We start from the raw sequence: 16,405 nt of genomic DNA, 5'->3' as shown, positions 1-16,405 counted from the left end.
TGCGATTTTATGAAATTGTGAAATTTGCAAGGCACATGAAACTTAAGTTTTGAGAATACTTAGAGAAATAAACAAGCTTTTTGACTCTTATAAAATTGCATGATTGCATTAATCTGAGTTTCAAATCAAATTATAAAAATGTCATTTAACTACTTGTTTAACTTAGTCTGTAAAATAAAAAATTTATTACGAAAATAGAGCAATGGGGCAAGCAATGAATTTGAAAATTTAAATTCGCGCGCAAAGCTGTGGTATGTTTATTATGTATTTTTTTTTTCATTAATGAGTATATTTTATTGGATGCGCAACGGTCACACTGATCTTCGAAGCAACAAAAACAATGGACCGGCGCGAGGATGTTTTGCGACAGGTATGTTTTGTGGCCATATTTAAATGCAATTACTATGGGATTCCTCTTGGAAACGCGGCACGATAGGCCCTCGATAAGAACGCCAGCGAAACGGAGCGCTGGCAAGCGTTTAAAAGCGACAACGAGTCCACCATCCGGAACCTGGACCTGTTCGCCCGGAATCTCAGCGTGGAGGTTATGGTGCCCATCGGTGGGAAGGCCTTGATGCCCGGCGAGCTGATCCACACCAACGAGCTGCTGGTGGGTCACTACGAGGGCTACTTCTCCGCTTGCTCCGCCCACAAGGCCAAGGAGATCTGTCGCCACCGCCTGAAACTGGCCGAGGAGCAGCTGAAAAAGCTGGAAACCGAATCTGATCTCTGGACGTAAGTGGGATATTGTTGCAGAGACCGGCAGAACTAATTTTTATGCTTGACTTCCAGGAATAAACTTAACACTCCGCGGATGGAGGGTGCCATGCCCAATGGGGATCAGGTGGAAATCGTGGAAGATTTCAACGAGGAGTCGCACAACAAGTGGATGGCGGAGCACAGGGAGCGGGTGCGTCAGCAAAAGCAACAGGAGCGAGTCAAACGGCAGGCGGAACCGCCAGGAAGCGATGATGAAATGCTGAGAAAGCTGGAGGAGCGCGAAATGATGGAGGAACTAGGTCTAGATCCCGACGATGTCAACGAAGAGCAGCTGCAAGAGATGCTCAATGAGGAGCCATTAAATACCGAACCCCCTACCAAATCCCTAAGCCAAGAGCAGGAGTCAAAGCTCTGGCAGAAGTTGGAAGCTGAGGAGCAGCAAGAAGCTGCAGATCTCAGCCCGGAAGCAGAAGAAAGCCTGAAAAACACGGACATTTTAGTCCGACAACTAATGTCTGGGGATCGAGATACTCCCACTGCCAAAAAGCGGATAGGAGGCATAAAAAAGACTGTAGAAATCGAAGAAGCCATATCACTTGATGAGGATGATGACGATGGGGACCAAGAGGAGGAGGTGCAAACCATACGAGAGCAGATGTCTCTGCTGCCCAACGAAGAACGCGAGCCCTTCCTCAGAGCTCAACTGCAGGTGCTGAAGGCCAAAATGCGAAAGATACAAAAGGTGAACTTCATAAGCGACGAGCTGATTCACCTGATGAACGTGGTGGTCATGCTGGAGGACGATCTGCAGGACATTATTTTCGAGCAGGAGATGGAGGCCAGCAACGATGGGGATGACGAGGAGAAAAACACCGAAGAGGAACCCATTGAAGAACCTGAAGTTGTACCTGAAGCCAGCACAAACAAACGTCGCATTTCGTTTGCTCTTGCCGATGAAAAGCTAGAGTTTAGACGGGAAGAAACTGTGGCCGAAATGCTGCCCAATGCGAAAAAGCAGAACTCCAGGGATATAATAAAGCTGGACGATAGTATGACCCCTACAAATGATATGCTCAATCGAATTCAGGAAACCAAACACATTAGTTTTAAGCACTCCGATGCTGTGCCTTCTTCCAAAAGTGATCGAAATGATGCCATACCAGCAGCCAATAAAAAAGAGCCTAAAACCAACTCGGATATCTTGCAGAAAGTTGAAAGAAACATCGAGTTTGTCAAGGAGAATCAGAGCGTGCAGGACTTTGACTTGCTCAATCGAATTCTGGAAGAGTCCACGGGACGTATTAACACTCTACACATTAGTTTCACACATTCCGATGCTGTGCCTTCTCCCAAAAGAGATCATGACGATGACATACCCGGAAGCCCAGCGGATTTCTATGCGAAATACGAGAGGGATGTGGCAAAGCCGAATCAGTCGTTTCCCATATACGTAAATGGCTTCGAAGGCGAGGAGGAGGTTAAAGTGCCCATCATGAGCGAAGCTGCGCGTGGATCAGCCTATGAAGATCCCAGAAGTCAGGTAAGATCATCGAAATGAGTTGGGAATATGAATTAATCGTTTACCCTTGCAGTTTTCCAAGCCATGCGGTTCTGAGGGAGAAGCAGCCACCAAGTCGATACTCCGGAACAAGGAGGCTGTGGCGTTGGAACCGCACGTCGTCAGCCAGCAGCCCAAGAAGGGTAAAAAGGGACGGAAGCAGAGGAAGAAAGAGCGCACACTGGAGGATGAGCTGCGCGACATGAGTGCCTACCAGAAGGTGATGCACGATCTCGTGGAGAAGGAGGAGCCCACGGCACCGGAGCCGCTGCCACAGGGCAAGTTCATCGACTCGCATGCGCCCAAGAAGCGGGTCAGCCGCTTCAAGGAGCAGCGCGCACTCAACAAAACGTAGCGAAGATTAAAACTTCAGCTGGGAATTACTCGTATATTTGTTCAAGTTTAATGTGAATTTGTATTACAAACACAACGCAAACAATAAACAACTACTGGTGTGGTGTACAATTGGTTTTGTTTTCTTTTTGTTTTTGTTTTTGTTTTCGTTTTTTTTCTGTTAAATTAAACACTAGATACTAGTCCGCGGAAACGGAATTTATTTTTAAAACATTTACATTAGGCTTCAATTTACATTAGATCAGAATGAGAGTTTTTGATTCAAAAATTCACCGCGATTGGAGGAGCCGCGTTGCCGGCCCATGTGCGATCTCTTACAGGCTACTTTAAAAGTACATATTAACAGCTAATACATACAGTACGGATCCTAAGCATAAGCGTACCCGGTTGCTCCACTCTCCACTGTCCACTCCTTGCTCTACAGTGAAACTAAAATGTCTTGGGTGGCCGTACAGCGGGTCCTCCAATGCGGGATGTTTGCAGAATTTCAAAATGTCAAAGTCAATGTGGGGTAGCTAATCCTCCAGGCCGAGGAACTCCCGCTCCAAGGCGGCGCCCATCATGTTCCACTCGCCGTCGTCCTCGTCCTCCGGGTCCTTCTCGCTGTTCGAGTCGGAACCAATCTCCAAATCGGAAGGCAGCTCTTCTCCTATAGGATTAAACTTATTAATATGTAAGAATTGCCAAAAGTTTAAGGATCTACCTCGTCGAAACTTGGCGCTGGGCATCTCGTCGTCGTCATCCGCCTCCGCATCCTCGTCCTTGTCATCGCCCTCCTCGTTTGAGCTTATGTCGTACTCCAAGACGTTCGGCGCTCCGATCATCACATCCTCGCTGCGTGTGAAGAAGTCATGGGCTCGATTGGAGTTGTCATCCTCACGTTTTCGCTTTAGCAGCTTCTTGTCCATGGGTGGATTTTCTTAAATAAGTAAAATATAAGAGTTTTAAATTAAATATATCAGTATACTTAAGAGTGGGTATTCAAGGTAAGGTTGGGTAAGATTGCAGGTAGTTGAATGGGTAAAATCCTCACCAAAGTTCACTGGTCCCTCGTCGCTGGACGAGTCGGACTCGAAGAATGTCTCGTAGTCCTTGTTCATCGACTCGATGTCCGCGTTGGTGAAGACCAGCAGAGGATTGAGGGTTTCGCGGAAGTTGCCGCTCTGCTCCTCCTGCTGCTTGCTGCTCGACGGCGAGATCTCCGAGCGCTCGCTGTAGTTGACCACGTGCTCGGGACTGTGACAATGGGCGGGTGGCTGGCGGCCCTTGTTGCGCACCTTGCGATCCAGCGGGAAGAGCTTCTCCTCCACGTGCTCCCAGCGCTCGGCGCAGGTCCACAGCCAGTTCGCATTCACCACCTTGATGGCGGCCTCCTTCTTGGCGGCGTTCACCTTGTAGGTGCCGGCATTGACCGCCACCAAATGGGTGATCTCCTTGCCAATGTTCGGCTGCACATCGGCGCCCAGACTCTTGGCAATGAAGTACGCCCGCGACTGCTCCAGCTTCATTTGCGTGGGCACCAGGCCGGAGAACACCAGGTTCTTGCCGCGCAGCACTTCGCACCGAATCTTGGGCACGATGATCTTGAGGTCGGGTATCTCCATGGTCTCGTCGTAGATGGCATAGAATCGCTTGTGAATGTTGCGCAGAATGACCTCCAGATACAGCAGATAGTCGTCGGGGTCCTCGATCTCGATCTGCTTCTGTCCGTCGAGTGGAACCCGAATGCTGGGAGTACTCTTCGAAGTGGTGGCCACATCCTCGTCGGTCTTCGGGCTCTTCTCGTCCGCTGAGCTGGTGGATGACGCCTCCACCTCGTTCCCTTCAGATGGTGTGGCTTCCACCTCGGCTTTTGTGCTTTCCTTGGAATTCTCATCAATAACAACTACGTCCTCGCCATCGCTGGCCGCCTTTTCAGCATCCGGTGAGCCTGATGAGCTGTCGTCTATAACCATGATTTCCTCGGCGACAGTTTTGCCGTTTAACCTATCACTCGACTCTTTGGGCGCCTCTGTGGCACTGGAGGAGTTGGAAACCTCTGGGTCCTTGGCGTCGCCCTCCAGTTCGAAGACGTCCACCGATTCCTCGTTGCCCTCGTCGTCTTTACTTGTGCTTGAGACGGTATTGTCGCCCTTATCGCTGTCCTCTTTTTTCACAACGCTGCTGGATTCCGTCTTTTCTTTGTCCTCCTTTTTCTCCGTAATCTCTGCGTGGATTGGGCATTTGTTAGATAGGTTCGACTTCGAGTGTTGTGGCATACTAACCCTTAAAGTCAACACCTTCGCCATCCAGCTCGTGCTTGGACATTCCGGGCGGTGCATTGATGTCGCCCGTGTGCTGAAAGAAGTGGTAGGGCTTCACTTGTATCAAATTGGAGGCCATGTTCCACACATCCTCCCGATCGTCGATGATGCACACCATGGAATCGCCATTGGGAAACAGAGCTCTGCAAATAAAAGAGTTGCAATTAAATGTGGGCAATAATGTTATAAAGGCCTGTTCTGGTTTTTGTTCAAATTCGCTTTAAGTTGAAACCAGTTTATCGGGCCTGATTGAGTAGTAAACTCACTTTAAGTTGTCCGTCTTGCTGGTGGCATTGAAGCACTCATCTCTGGACAGAATCCGGTGCGAGAAGAACTTGCCCTCGGGATCCAGGAGCTGCGCAATCATGTGCGCGTAGTTGCGCGCCCCGAAAGTGCAGATGTGCAGCTCGTACAGCTGGGACATGCGCTCCAGGAACTCGGCGGTGCCGGGACGCAGGCGCGTGTGGTACCACGGGGAATGCGGGCCGTACAGCTGGAAGTGGTAGATGCCCTTGATGTTCTCCGGCACCGTGTCGTTGGTGGTGTGGATCACCGTCTGATCGAGATCGACGAGCAGCACCAGTTTCCTGTCCGCCAGCAGGCGTCGGGTGTCATCGTGTCCAAGCTTCTGGGCCAGTTTCTGGGTGACCTTAAGATCGGGCATGGTGTGCACCATGGGCACCGACGCCTCCGATGTCTGCCCCTGCGAGCGCAAGGGGATTTTTAATTATTCACTATATTAGCGGGAGGGGGGCTGCGGCATGTGTCTGTGTGTGTACTCACATTCTCGTTCTGACGCAAGTCGGCTCCGCAGTCCGCGCACATGTCCTTGATGACCGTGGTGTGTATGCACTCGGACAACTCCAGAATGGCATCCCTAAAGAGCAGGCAGGCAGGCTCGGTTAGTGTGTATACGGTGTATATACGCTGCATAATTGCATTCCCCCCCCACCACCACCCACTTGCTGCCACCCACAAACTCAAACTCACCCCTTGGCCAGCAGATCCCCGTCCTTGCGAAGCCGCTTCTTCACCACTCCGGCGCGCTGGGACTTGTACTTCTGGATGGAAGAGGAGGATGAGGAGGAGGAGTCTCCGCTGCCGGACGTCGCCTTTCCGGGCTTGCCATCCTCGCCAACGGGCTGGTAGAGAAACAGGATTTGGGCCGCCGACACGAATTGTCCCTCGCGAACCCGCCATTTATTGATTACCGCTCTCGTCTCGTTCTCTCCCAGCGCAGCTCTCAAAACAATGATGCCGCCGCCGCCAACGCCGCCGCTGCTGTTGTTGTTGCTGTTGTTGTTGCCCCCTGCTGCTACTTCGCCACCTCCACCACCACCTCCGCCGCCGTCGTCGCCCTCGGCTGCTCCAGCGGCGGCCACGCCCCCTGCCGCTCGGCTGGGCGTCGCGCCCTCCTCGTCCGCTATGTTCTGCATCGCTGGGCTTGCGTTTTTATATACAATTAATTTGTTTAAATCTCCGTGCCTTGTTGTGTTTGCAATTTGTGTGAATATTGCGAGCCATTCGCACAAAAGCGCCGTCAACCCTGGCCAAAAACAGCTGTTTTGGGTTCGTTGTGCAACACTGGGCGGCAAACGGCGGCAAAGTTAGCTGTGCATTTCCAACGTTATTTCCTACTATTCCGGTAAAGAGCTCTCAAATGGAATTTATTTGCACTTTTGTGTTTGTAGTTTTGAAAAGCCATTTCCAGAAAATACGCTAAGCACATTCAGCGCTGTCTAAAAACAGCTGCTTCTGCACACTTTCCAACACTGCCCTCCAAACGGCGGTAAAATCTCATCCAGTTTCCCTGTGTTTTTGTTTATTATTACACAAAATGAGCGAGAAATCAAAGGAAGACCTAAAACGCAGTGCTCCAGAGGACGAGGAGGAATCCCAGAATGGAACCGCACCCGAAAAAGAGGCGGAGGGCGAGGAGGATGCCTGGATAGGACCGATGCCCTCTGAGCAAAGCGCCCCTGTGCCGGCCAAGAAGAAAAAAGGTAATGCAAACTCTATGGACTAAACCTTTTGATCCCAATTCCCAAATACTCCAATAGTGCTGCCCTACGAACACATTTACCTGGAGAACCTGCCCAATGCCGAAAGCTACGAGAGGAGCTACATGCACCGCGATGTAATCACGCATCTGGTGTGCACCAAAACGGATTTCGTGGTGACCGCCAGTCTGGATGGCCACATCAAGTTCTGGAAGAAGGGCGAGCTGGGCATCGAGTTTGTCAAGCATTTCCGCAGCCATCTAGGTAGGTCTATACTTTAAACAGATCTCATTTGCTTAACTAATCGCCATTAATCATTTAGTACCCATCAAATCTCTGACCACCAATGATAGTGGCACCCTGCTCTGCTCGGCGGCCACGGATCAGACGGCCAAGGTCTTCGATGTGGTCAACTTTGACATGATCAACATAATTCGTTTGGGCTACACGCCGCAGTGCAGTGAGTGGATAAACGGGCCAGGAGATGCCGTTCAAGGATTGGCCATGTAAGTTGATGGATAAAACCGAATGATTGGTTACTAAAGATTACTTTCCTTGCAGAACGGATTCGGAGAGCAGCTGCATACACATCTACGATGGACAAGGAGGGGGAGAAGTCTTGCACACCCTGGAGAAACTGCACTCGGCTCCCGTGGTGGCCATGTGCCTGAATGTGGCCATGGAAACAGTAATCTCTGTGGATCGCAATGGCATTCTGGAGTACTGGCAGAACTCCAAGCACGACTACAAGTTTCCGCAGCGCCTGGTCAACTTCGACTCCAAACTGGACACAAGTATAGCTTGCTGATATAATCAAGTTGCTCTTAAGATAACTATAATCACATTCCTAAAAGGTCTCTTTGAGTTTGCCAAGCAAAAGACCCAAGTCACGGGTTTGGCTGCCACGCCGGATGGCAAACGCTTTGCTGCCATTTCTACAGATCGCAAAGTGCGAGTCTTTCAATTCAATACGGGCAAGTTAATCCGGGTATTTGATGAAGCTCTTTCGACATACACACAAATGCAGCATACGCAGCATGCATTGCCCAACATGGAGTTTGGCAGAAGGTACAAAATCTGTTTATATGTAGTAGTATATAAATTAGATACTAAACATTTACCTTTTACAGAATGGCGGCTGAGCGAGATCTAGAAAAGACTGCTCAAAACACAACCCTTAATATCCTGTTCGACAGCACGGGAAACTTTTTACTCTACCCTACGATGCTGGGCATCAAGGTGATCAATGTGGTAACGAATCGCTGCGTCACCATTCTGGGGAAAACGGACAACATTCGGCCCCTGCAGGTGGCTCTTTTCCAGGGAAGAATCAAGCGGCAAAAAGCTGCCATTACAATGGAGCAGGAGGCCAGTGAAAACCCAGCTTTGCAGAATATTTTAAATGATCCAACAGCTTTTTGCACAGCGTACAAGTTAGTAAACACGACTCAATAATGCAATAAGACTTATCTATAAGAATATTGTATTTTTAATAGGAAAAACCGGTTCTACTTGTTCAGCCGAAGATTGCCATCGGATCTGCAAGATGTCGATCGCGATATATTCAACGAGAAGCCGTCGAAGGAGGATATTATCGCAGTGCCAGAGGCTACAGGTATTTGGTTATGGACTATCTAATTGGTGTTCGTTTACTAACAACTAACCTACTTTTTGTTGCACGCTAACACCTTTTCAAGACGAAGGTTATCCTTATCCAAAATTTCAAGACCAATTTAATACAAAATGCTCAATCTATTCTAGTCGTGCAACGTATTTATGAGAACGTGGTGCTCCACACCACGAAAGGTGATGTCCATATGAAGTTATTCTTCAAGGAGGTTCCCAAAACCGTGGAAAACTTTTGTGTTCATGCGAAAAATGGGTATGAATTGAAGTTATACACTTGAACTTAATTGATTAATTGCACCATGTCAATAGGTACTATAATGGACACATATTCCATCGCGTGATCAAGGGCTTTATGGTGCAGACTGGCGATCCTACGGGAACGGGCACGGGTGGAAAATCCATTTGGGGCAGCGATTTCAAAGACGAATTTGTGCCAAGTTTAAAACACGATCGTCCGTACACGGTTAGCATGGCAAATGCGGGACCAAATACGAATGGCAGCCAGTTTTTCATAACAGTCCTGCCCACGGTAGCTATTTCTTAGTTTATTTAATCAATATAGCTATTAATTAATTCGTTTTTCATAGCCTTGGCTCGACAACAAGCACACTGTTTTCGGACGAGTTTATCGCGGCATGGAAGTGGTACTCAACATATGCAATTCAAAGGCGAATCCCAAAACGGATAAGCCCTACGATGACATTAAAATTATATCCATACACTTGAGTAATTAAACAGAGGTATAAAATAAAAATTTAAATATTCAAGTATTTTGTAACGACTTTTGGTATTTTTTGGCTATCTGGTATTTTTTAGCAATCCAAGTGCGGCACACTAAACAGCTGTTCGTCGGCTTCCCTTTTGTTCAGATAGTGCAATTAAAAGGCTTAAAACTAGGACAAATAACAAGCTAATAATAAAACCGCCAGTTCCTGTGGTTTTTCCATTATTAGTGGTTAAATTATATTATTAAATAGTGTATACCGGATAGAGGGAGTTGCTTTTTGAGAACTAACATATGCGGGTACTTGCCATTTGAGAAGTTTTGTTTATGATTGAGAAAAAACAAAGAAAGCAAAGCTGACGAATCATTTGTGCGTATCGATAATCTATAACCGCCGATCTACAACTAGAATTGCTCCACATTTGAAACCTAGTTTTTGGCTCTGTTTACGTTTGGTTGCAAACGAGGTGCGTATATAGAGTTTTGACCCAATCTGTTATATGCAAGGTTTGTTTGACCCTTAAAGTTAGTCATACTTAAAATCTATAATTTCAGTATTCAAGTCATGAGCTAAGTTTAGTAACACCAACTCTGCCATGTCTTATATGGATCCAAGTGATGTCCGCAGTACCGCCCAGCTGATTTTATCCAATGCGCAGCAGGGAAATAGCGCCTACAACATGCAATATGATATGTGTGAGTATAGGACCATATAAATAGTTGATTCCTCTTCAAACTATATAGATCACTAACCAATTTCAGCGCGAGCACATTCCATCAACCTGATTACGGAGGACTTCCTGGCCGGCTATATGCAGGATGGTCGGATGTCCGTGGTTCGCCGATTTTTCTGCCTCTTCGTCACATTCGACTTGGTCTTCGTCTCTTTGCTCTGGCTCATTTGCATTGTGGTCTGTGACTGTGATTGCGTTAATTCCAATGAGATTCAGCTGAGATTCATTCATTCGTTTTGCAGATCAACGGCGACAATATATTCACTGCCTTCCACAAACAGATCGTGGAGTACACCGTCTACAAGTCGCTCTTCGATGTGGTGGCCATCGCCATCTGCCGATTCGTCGTTCTCATCTTTTTCTACGCCATATTGTACATCAATCACTGGTCCATCATTGCGGTGGGTTATCCTATATCCTTAAAAACAGAGAATTTCTATGAACTTAGTAAAAAATTTTAATTATATTGCAACTTCTGGCTTACAAAAGAAATTCTAAGCCGATTTACAATATTTTTGTTAATGAAACTCTCGATTTATAGAACAGGGATGCTATATGTAATTATGAATTCTGAAAATTGAACATTTCGGAATATTACTCTGATTTTATTTTCATTATTTCTGTGTATTTATCAGAGACCTTTGAATAGCACATGTATGTTTGCTTTGTTTTGTTTCGTTTGTATGTAATTATGAATTCCTAAACATTTTCAATTGCTTTTATTTATAAGAGATCCTCGAACTATAGAACATTTATGTTATATATAATTATTAATTCTTATACATGATATAGCCATGAGTGGTTCGCGAATTTAATGCATATAATACTGATTCCATTAGAAAAGATAAGATAAGATTAGCTAAAGACTTCATACAGCTTGTTTTTATTGATTTGTTTACAATTCCTTTCATTATATTATTCGATTTAATTTTATTTAACTTCCTTTGCAGCTCTCTACAAGTGGATCCTGTTTGTTCCTCATCTCCAAGGTGTTTGTGTTCGATGTAAGCCTCAAAAACCTATCATAGCCTACAAGTTTGCTGCTAACTAACTTTATATTATCTCTTCATTAGTGGCTGGATTCCAAGCAACAAGTATTTGAGGTCGTCCTGATAATAACCTCGTTTATATTGGCTTGGGGAGAAGCCTGGTTCCTGGACTGTCGTGTGATTCCCCAGGAACGGCATGCTCAACACTATTTCCGAAGTAAGCTCAGGCTCAGTACGTTCACTGATCTCAGATCACATACTAATTGTATTTTGCATTTAAGCCATGACCTCCAATGATCGCACTCCAATGGAACAGCCGGCTATTTTGATAGAGCACGAGAGACCGCCGCAAAGTGTTACTGATTTTTATTCACCCATGGACACGGCTCGTCACTCCGACGAGGAGGAAGAGGAGGTGAGTTATTCATGAATGCGCATTCTTAAGTCGGTCCAGATCAAATAGAGACTATATAAGATGCTGAGCGAATGAGTGTGCCACCATCGATCAAAAGAGATGATATTGGTAGTTGTTTGCCTGAAGGTTTTCCTGTCTTACTAATATTTTTTTTCGTTCGGATTTCAGGATGAGGAGTACAACCAAATGGGCTTGGATTGCCTGCGAAAGGCCTTTGAGATCATCGAGTCGGGTGATTGGAAGGTGGAGAAGGTGACCCAAAAGGGCGACACTATACACAGCACTCAGCGTGAGAAGATTGGCAAGATTTACAAACTCACGGTTGGTTTTTATACTATATTTCCCTATATTTTCACCTATTAAATAAATATCTCCTACAGGCTCGCATAAAATATCCAGCTAAGGCCCTAATGGAAGATCTGTTTTATCGCATAGAAGACTGTCCCAAATGGAATCCTGCCCTTCTAGAATCAAAAATAGTGCGAGTAGGTGGCGCAACAGAGTATATATTCAATAACCTTTTAATAATATTGCTTGTTTATGGCAGAAAGTCAACTCCTACACCGATATAACCTATCAGGTCTCTGCCGGCGGAGGCGGTGGCATGGTGAAGAGCCGGGACTTTGTCAACTTGCGCTCCTGTCGTCTCTTTTACAATGGAAAAATCTGCGACGACGACGAGGCGGCGCAGCTCAGCAGCGATGATGATGGGAACAGCAGTCTAAATCGCTCCTGTGAGGGCAGTGTTAGCACCATTTCCGATGGCGATTCGCATACACCGCTGCTGCCCAGCAGCGTGTCCAGTTGCAAGGCCACGTTTCCCAGCTCATCGAAGGCGCCCACCGCGCCCTTCAATACGCTGGGCAATAGTTTGGGCGCCAAGAGCCTGGGTCCCATTGTCAACTTTGAGGAGGAGCCACCGCCGCTGGATCAAGATGAGTTCGAGGATGCCAAGGACCAGTCTGACATCGCAGCGGAAACCATGACAAAACCAAATGTAGCACCCAGTGTGGGCAAGACCAAGGACAAAGTTTGGGTTACCTCCGCGATAAGTGTGCAATATGCGGGTGTTCCGCCCTCATCCAAATACACAAGGTTGGTATGCTAATTTTGAAAATAAATTACAAATTAAAGTGTATATGGTTCTCCCCATTTTCAGAGGTCAGAACATTGTCAGTGGGTTTGCCTTCCGTGAAATCGTTGGCAAGTCGGATAGCTGCATTGTGGAATGGGTGCTTTGTTTGGACCTAAAGGGCTATATTCCTCGCTATGTCCTGGATGCAGTAAGTCCTAAAAATCCTTAGCTTATAATAGTTTAATACCTGAATTACTCCTTGCAGGCGCTCACCTCATCCATGACCGACTACATTACCAATCTGCGCAAGCATGTCAACGAACTGAGGCAACGGGGGCGTGGCCGAGCCCCCAGGAACCACTAGGCAATCAATTGAGCAAAACTGTATTTTAATTTTAATCCCATTGTATCTCAAGTGCGAGTGCTGTTCGCAGCAGCCAGGTATCTATTAGAATATTTCAATAATTTTGAATTTTAAATTGAATTGGAATTTGAAGTTGAAGTTGAAACAGAAGAGCGAGTTTTTCAGTGCTGTAAGTTTATTGAGTATTATATATGTATATGATGTATGGCATAAGTTCTATGTACCTATATGCACGGCTTACACTATAAATTTTATACATGACTTTTCTAACGTCCGGCATTTCCCCATTCAGTCGCAGGAGCAGAAGCAGGTGGAGCTACTGCTGCCCACCGATCGCTGGTGCACTAGTCGTAGGCTCAAAATCAGTTCTTGGAGGTGTTGTCGCAGGGCGTGGTCCTATTTGCTGTCGTTCTGGGGAAACCACATGGGACACGCCTCCATGGCCACCTCGCAAACGGCGCTCATCTTGGCGCTATCATAGTCTGGATGGGAATTTAAATGATGATGGATCTATCAGAATATGAATTAAAGGCTTACCCAGGCTGTTGCGTTTGCCAAAGATGCTGCCGTTGAAGGGAGGCTTCCTGTAGGCGGCCTCACTGGAGCCCAGGAACAGGGCTGCGACCAGGATGGTGACCAGGAGCAGAGTGAGCGTGAATCGCAGAGCCATCTTGCAGTTTTCGTTCAGGGTTGTGGGCAGTGTGCGAATTGAGGTCTAAGCGCTGTTGGATACCGAATGATTCTGTGCCCAACCAAGCCGAATCGCTGACTTTTATACCCCAAGTCAAAGGAGGATAAGGATGCCAACTAATTGAGTTAACCCCCGGCTAATTGAAACGAGATTGCTGGGGGACTTGGCCGAGTGAGAGACCATCAAATGTAATTACATTCCACTTATGTACATTGCTTAGATGCCTAGCAAAGGAGTCACGTCTTGACATTCCACTCGAGCACCTTGTTGAACTCCTTCTCGCCGAACCCAATGGCCGCCGACTGCTCCAGGCAGCTGGTCTGCCGCTTCAGGTTGTCGATCATGTAGAGCTGCTTCTTGTAGGCGTTGAGCAGGTCGCCCCGCTGGCGCTTCAGGGCCCGGATCCGGCTGTCCCGCTGCCTCAGCTCCTTGCGCTGCGCCTCCAACTGGTCGCGCTGCTCGTCGCGCAGCTGCTTCAGCTCCTGGCGTGCCGTCTCGGCATCCTCCTGGGCGCGGGACAGGCGGTTCTCCAGGTTCATCGTCGTCTGCCTGGCCACCTTGGCGTCCCGCTTCAGCTGTTCCAGCTCCCGCTGCTGGGCGATGAACTCCTGCTGGCGCTCCTTCTGCCGCCGACTTGCATCCTCGCACTGCCGCTCCGCCCGCATCAGTTGCTCGGAGAGAAGCTTGTTGGCGCAGATCGTCTGGTCGCGCTGGTGCTCCGACTTGCGCTGCGCTTCCAGGGCCAGTTCGAGCTGCTCCTTCTGGCGGGTCAGCTCGCCGGCGTGGTGGGCGTGGTCCTCCTCCAGGATGGCCACCTTGGCCTTGAGGAATCTACCGAAATGACGAATTTTGTATTCTCTTTTTATTAAAATTTCTGGGTCTTTCTGATTGTATGTTTTTATTTACTAGATCTTAAATTACTAGACTAGCAGAAGGCAAAGTGACTTACAGTTTGTGCAAATTTTTTATTTTACCAGTTCTTGTGTGCTTTGATTGAATTAATAATGAATTTAATTAACAAGAACTTATATTTGAGAGGGCAAAAAATGTTCCTTTTGAATTACTTTGTTTAGTACACATTGATTTTACAAAGTTTGGATTGAAGCATAGGCTTAATTCTTACTCCCATTTGTACTTCTGTTTAAACTTTAAAGCATAGCCAACTTATGCTCCAATATTGTGTATTAAAACTTTAAATAGCAACCGGTTTGGGCATAGTTTGTGACTCGTCACTAGGACAAACATATGAAAAACAATTTTCAAAATCTCCAAACAACTTAGATAAACATGATGAATGTTTTAAATGATAGGAACACAACGTCTAATGTTCACTAAATTTCATGGAAGAAAATATTTGATTTTGATTTTAACAAATTGAGATTAATTACTTTTGCTGTGATTTTGAAGAAAAGGGCATATATATACACATCGGCTTAAGCTAGGAAGGCAAATCAAAGATAACCATGTGGAAGACCCATCATATTTTTTAATTGCAAAAAGCGTACTTAACATGGATGGTCAAATCCTAGAGATATACCAATTAAAACAAATAAAAATTGATTTTCTTAAAATAATAATAATGAAATATTGGAATAAAAAGTATTTCAAAATTGATAAGCCCGACTATTATATTTATTATATAATATATTTTCAAAAACCATGGTGTGGACTGAGTTAAGATTGATCAGATTGTATGTAAATGCAGGAAATTAACACCTGAGCATATATTTGATCGGTTTCAACCTGCCATTTAATTGTTTTCGCCCACTTACTTGATAAAGTTATCCTTGGTGACCTGCTTCTTGAGCTGGCCATTGACGACAGTGGTGCTCTCGCGCTTCTGGTTGACCTCCACCTCGACCTGGACCTCCTGTTTCCGGGCTGTCTCCTCGACATCCTCGACATTGTTGTTCCGCAGCAGCTCGTCCAGCGAGGCACTTTCGCTGAAGTGCGGATTCCGGTACTTGACGAACGTGGCCGTCTTGCTGCTCACATCCCGCGTGAAGGTGCTGAACTTGGACACCGTGCGGCTGCTGGGCGAAGTGGGTTGCGGCGCCGGTTTCGAGCTCCTCCAGTCGGGCGTCTTGGTCTTGGCCAGCAGATTGTTGGTGTCGGGCAGCGGGGATGTGACCAATGCATCTCTGCCGGTCGGAGTTCTCGGACGGGATTTGGTGGGCACTTGGCCAGTGGTTATGCCCTTTTTGCGGAGCAGGCTGCTCGGACCCTTGTGCTTCTGGAAGGTGGCATATCGGGGCACGGCCACGGCCGTGGGCGACCCCGTTTTGCCCGGATACATGGCCTCGGCGACCGGACTGAGGGTCAGCAGGTTGAGCTCCTGATTAATTTTGAACAGTTCCTTCTCGCGGCACAAAAGTTCGGCCATTTTTGCGGTGGCTCAATGCACGGACAACGATTATGTTTGTGGCAATGGGAACTCTGATTTGATAAATGACCTGGACCAACTAAACACATTGAATTTTTCTCAGATTTAATTTGCTTGCTATCTCCACAATCAGAGTCGATATAATAAATTTGCTTGAAGTAAATAAATTTGTACGTACTCCAAACAGTGACAGTAACCCCTGGCTACCTAGTCACCTGGCTCCCCGGCCGGCTTCTGGGAATTGCCCCCGGTCCCAGGAGAAGTCCATTTCCATGTCCGTGTCCTGTTGCTGTATTATTTGGGGTGGTTTCGTTTTCAGTGTTCGGTTTGTTCGATTTCCCCCCCTCCCAGACGACTGTTGCTTGGGCTGGCAGTTGCCCCTTTGGAAACTTTCTTGCGGAATGAGGAACTTAATAAACTGCTGCAAGAGTGGGCGCTATAATTCACACAAAAGATACGAAAATAG

The 16,405-nt window shown here is 46.8% G+C and overlaps 6 protein-coding genes across 7 annotated transcripts; 3 read left to right on the top strand and 3 right to left on the bottom strand.

Moving 5' to 3' along the window:
• Positions 1 to 292: 292 nt before the first annotated feature.
• LOC108144621 (unconventional prefoldin RPB5 interactor-like protein) lies at positions 293 to 2,743 on the top strand. The gene is made up of 4 exons (XM_017269646.2): positions 293 to 370; positions 437 to 735; positions 793 to 2,260; positions 2,313 to 2,743. The coding sequence occupies exons 1-4, from the start codon at positions 341 to 343 to the stop codon at positions 2,631 to 2,633; spliced, it is 2,118 nt and encodes a 705-aa protein (XP_017125135.1). The 5' UTR covers positions 293 to 340; the 3' UTR covers positions 2,634 to 2,743.
• LOC108144620 (RNA polymerase II subunit A C-terminal domain phosphatase) lies at positions 2,659 to 6,461 on the bottom strand. Its single transcript, XM_017269645.2, has 7 exons — positions 5,926 to 6,461; positions 5,719 to 5,812; positions 5,202 to 5,638; positions 4,897 to 5,078; positions 3,666 to 4,838; positions 3,336 to 3,551; positions 2,659 to 3,281 (listed from the first exon to the last, which is right to left on the bottom strand). Exons 1-7 carry the CDS (start codon positions 6,369 to 6,371, stop codon positions 3,148 to 3,150), a joined length of 2,682 nt encoding a protein of 893 aa, XP_017125134.1. The 5' UTR covers positions 6,372 to 6,461; the 3' UTR covers positions 2,659 to 3,147.
• Positions 6,462 to 6,568: 107 nt separating this feature from the next.
• Positions 6,569 to 9,334, top strand: LOC108144622 (peptidylprolyl isomerase domain and WD repeat-containing protein 1). Of its 2 annotated transcripts, XM_017269647.1 has the most exons (11): positions 6,569 to 6,938; positions 6,996 to 7,199; positions 7,258 to 7,441; positions 7,497 to 7,729; positions 7,790 to 8,003; positions 8,066 to 8,368; positions 8,432 to 8,550; positions 8,633 to 8,638; positions 8,697 to 8,817; positions 8,874 to 9,093; positions 9,152 to 9,334. In XM_017269647.1, exons 1-11 carry the CDS (start codon positions 6,773 to 6,775, stop codon positions 9,296 to 9,298), a joined length of 1,917 nt encoding a protein of 638 aa, XP_017125136.1. In that variant the 5' UTR covers positions 6,569 to 6,772; the 3' UTR covers positions 9,299 to 9,334. The 2 variants fall into 2 exon arrangements, with proteins under 2 accessions (XP_017125136.1, XP_017125138.1); XM_017269649.2 differs by lacking the exon at positions 8,633 to 8,638.
• Positions 9,335 to 9,411: 77 nt separating this feature from the next.
• Positions 9,412 to 13,135, top strand: LOC108144824 (steroidogenic acute regulatory protein-like). The gene is made up of 12 exons (XM_017269955.2): positions 9,412 to 9,755; positions 9,844 to 9,984; positions 10,051 to 10,199; positions 10,265 to 10,423; positions 10,973 to 11,026; positions 11,096 to 11,228; positions 11,293 to 11,426; positions 11,595 to 11,747; positions 11,807 to 11,911; positions 11,974 to 12,521; positions 12,586 to 12,709; positions 12,767 to 13,135. Exons 2-12 carry the CDS (start codon positions 9,885 to 9,887, stop codon positions 12,863 to 12,865), a joined length of 1,758 nt encoding a protein of 585 aa, XP_017125444.1. The 5' UTR covers positions 9,412 to 9,755; positions 9,844 to 9,884; the 3' UTR covers positions 12,866 to 13,135.
• LOC108144826 (neuropeptide SIFamide) lies at positions 13,020 to 13,769 on the bottom strand. The gene is given in 4 exon segments (XM_017269958.2): positions 13,020 to 13,347; positions 13,403 to 13,570; positions 13,573 to 13,607; positions 13,753 to 13,769. Coding segments are annotated over 4 exon segments (306 nt in total). The 3' UTR covers positions 13,020 to 13,261.
• LOC108144825 (testis-expressed protein 9) lies at positions 13,712 to 16,103 on the bottom strand. The gene is made up of 2 exons (XM_017269957.2): positions 15,329 to 16,103; positions 13,712 to 14,387 (listed from the first exon to the last, which is right to left on the bottom strand). Exons 1-2 carry the CDS (start codon positions 15,937 to 15,939, stop codon positions 13,793 to 13,795), a joined length of 1,206 nt encoding a protein of 401 aa, XP_017125446.1. The 5' UTR covers positions 15,940 to 16,103; the 3' UTR covers positions 13,712 to 13,792.
• Positions 16,104 to 16,405: the final 302 nt, after the last annotated feature.

This window comes from Drosophila elegans, unplaced genomic scaffold, assembly GCF_018152505.1.
Source record: "Drosophila elegans isolate 14027-0461.03 unplaced genomic scaffold, ASM1815250v1 contig_183, whole genome shotgun sequence".
Lineage (NCBI taxonomy): Eukaryota > Metazoa > Arthropoda > Insecta > Diptera > Drosophilidae > Drosophila > Drosophila elegans.
Note: the sequence above shows the minus strand (reverse complement) of the source record. Positions and strands in the feature narration are given on the sequence as shown.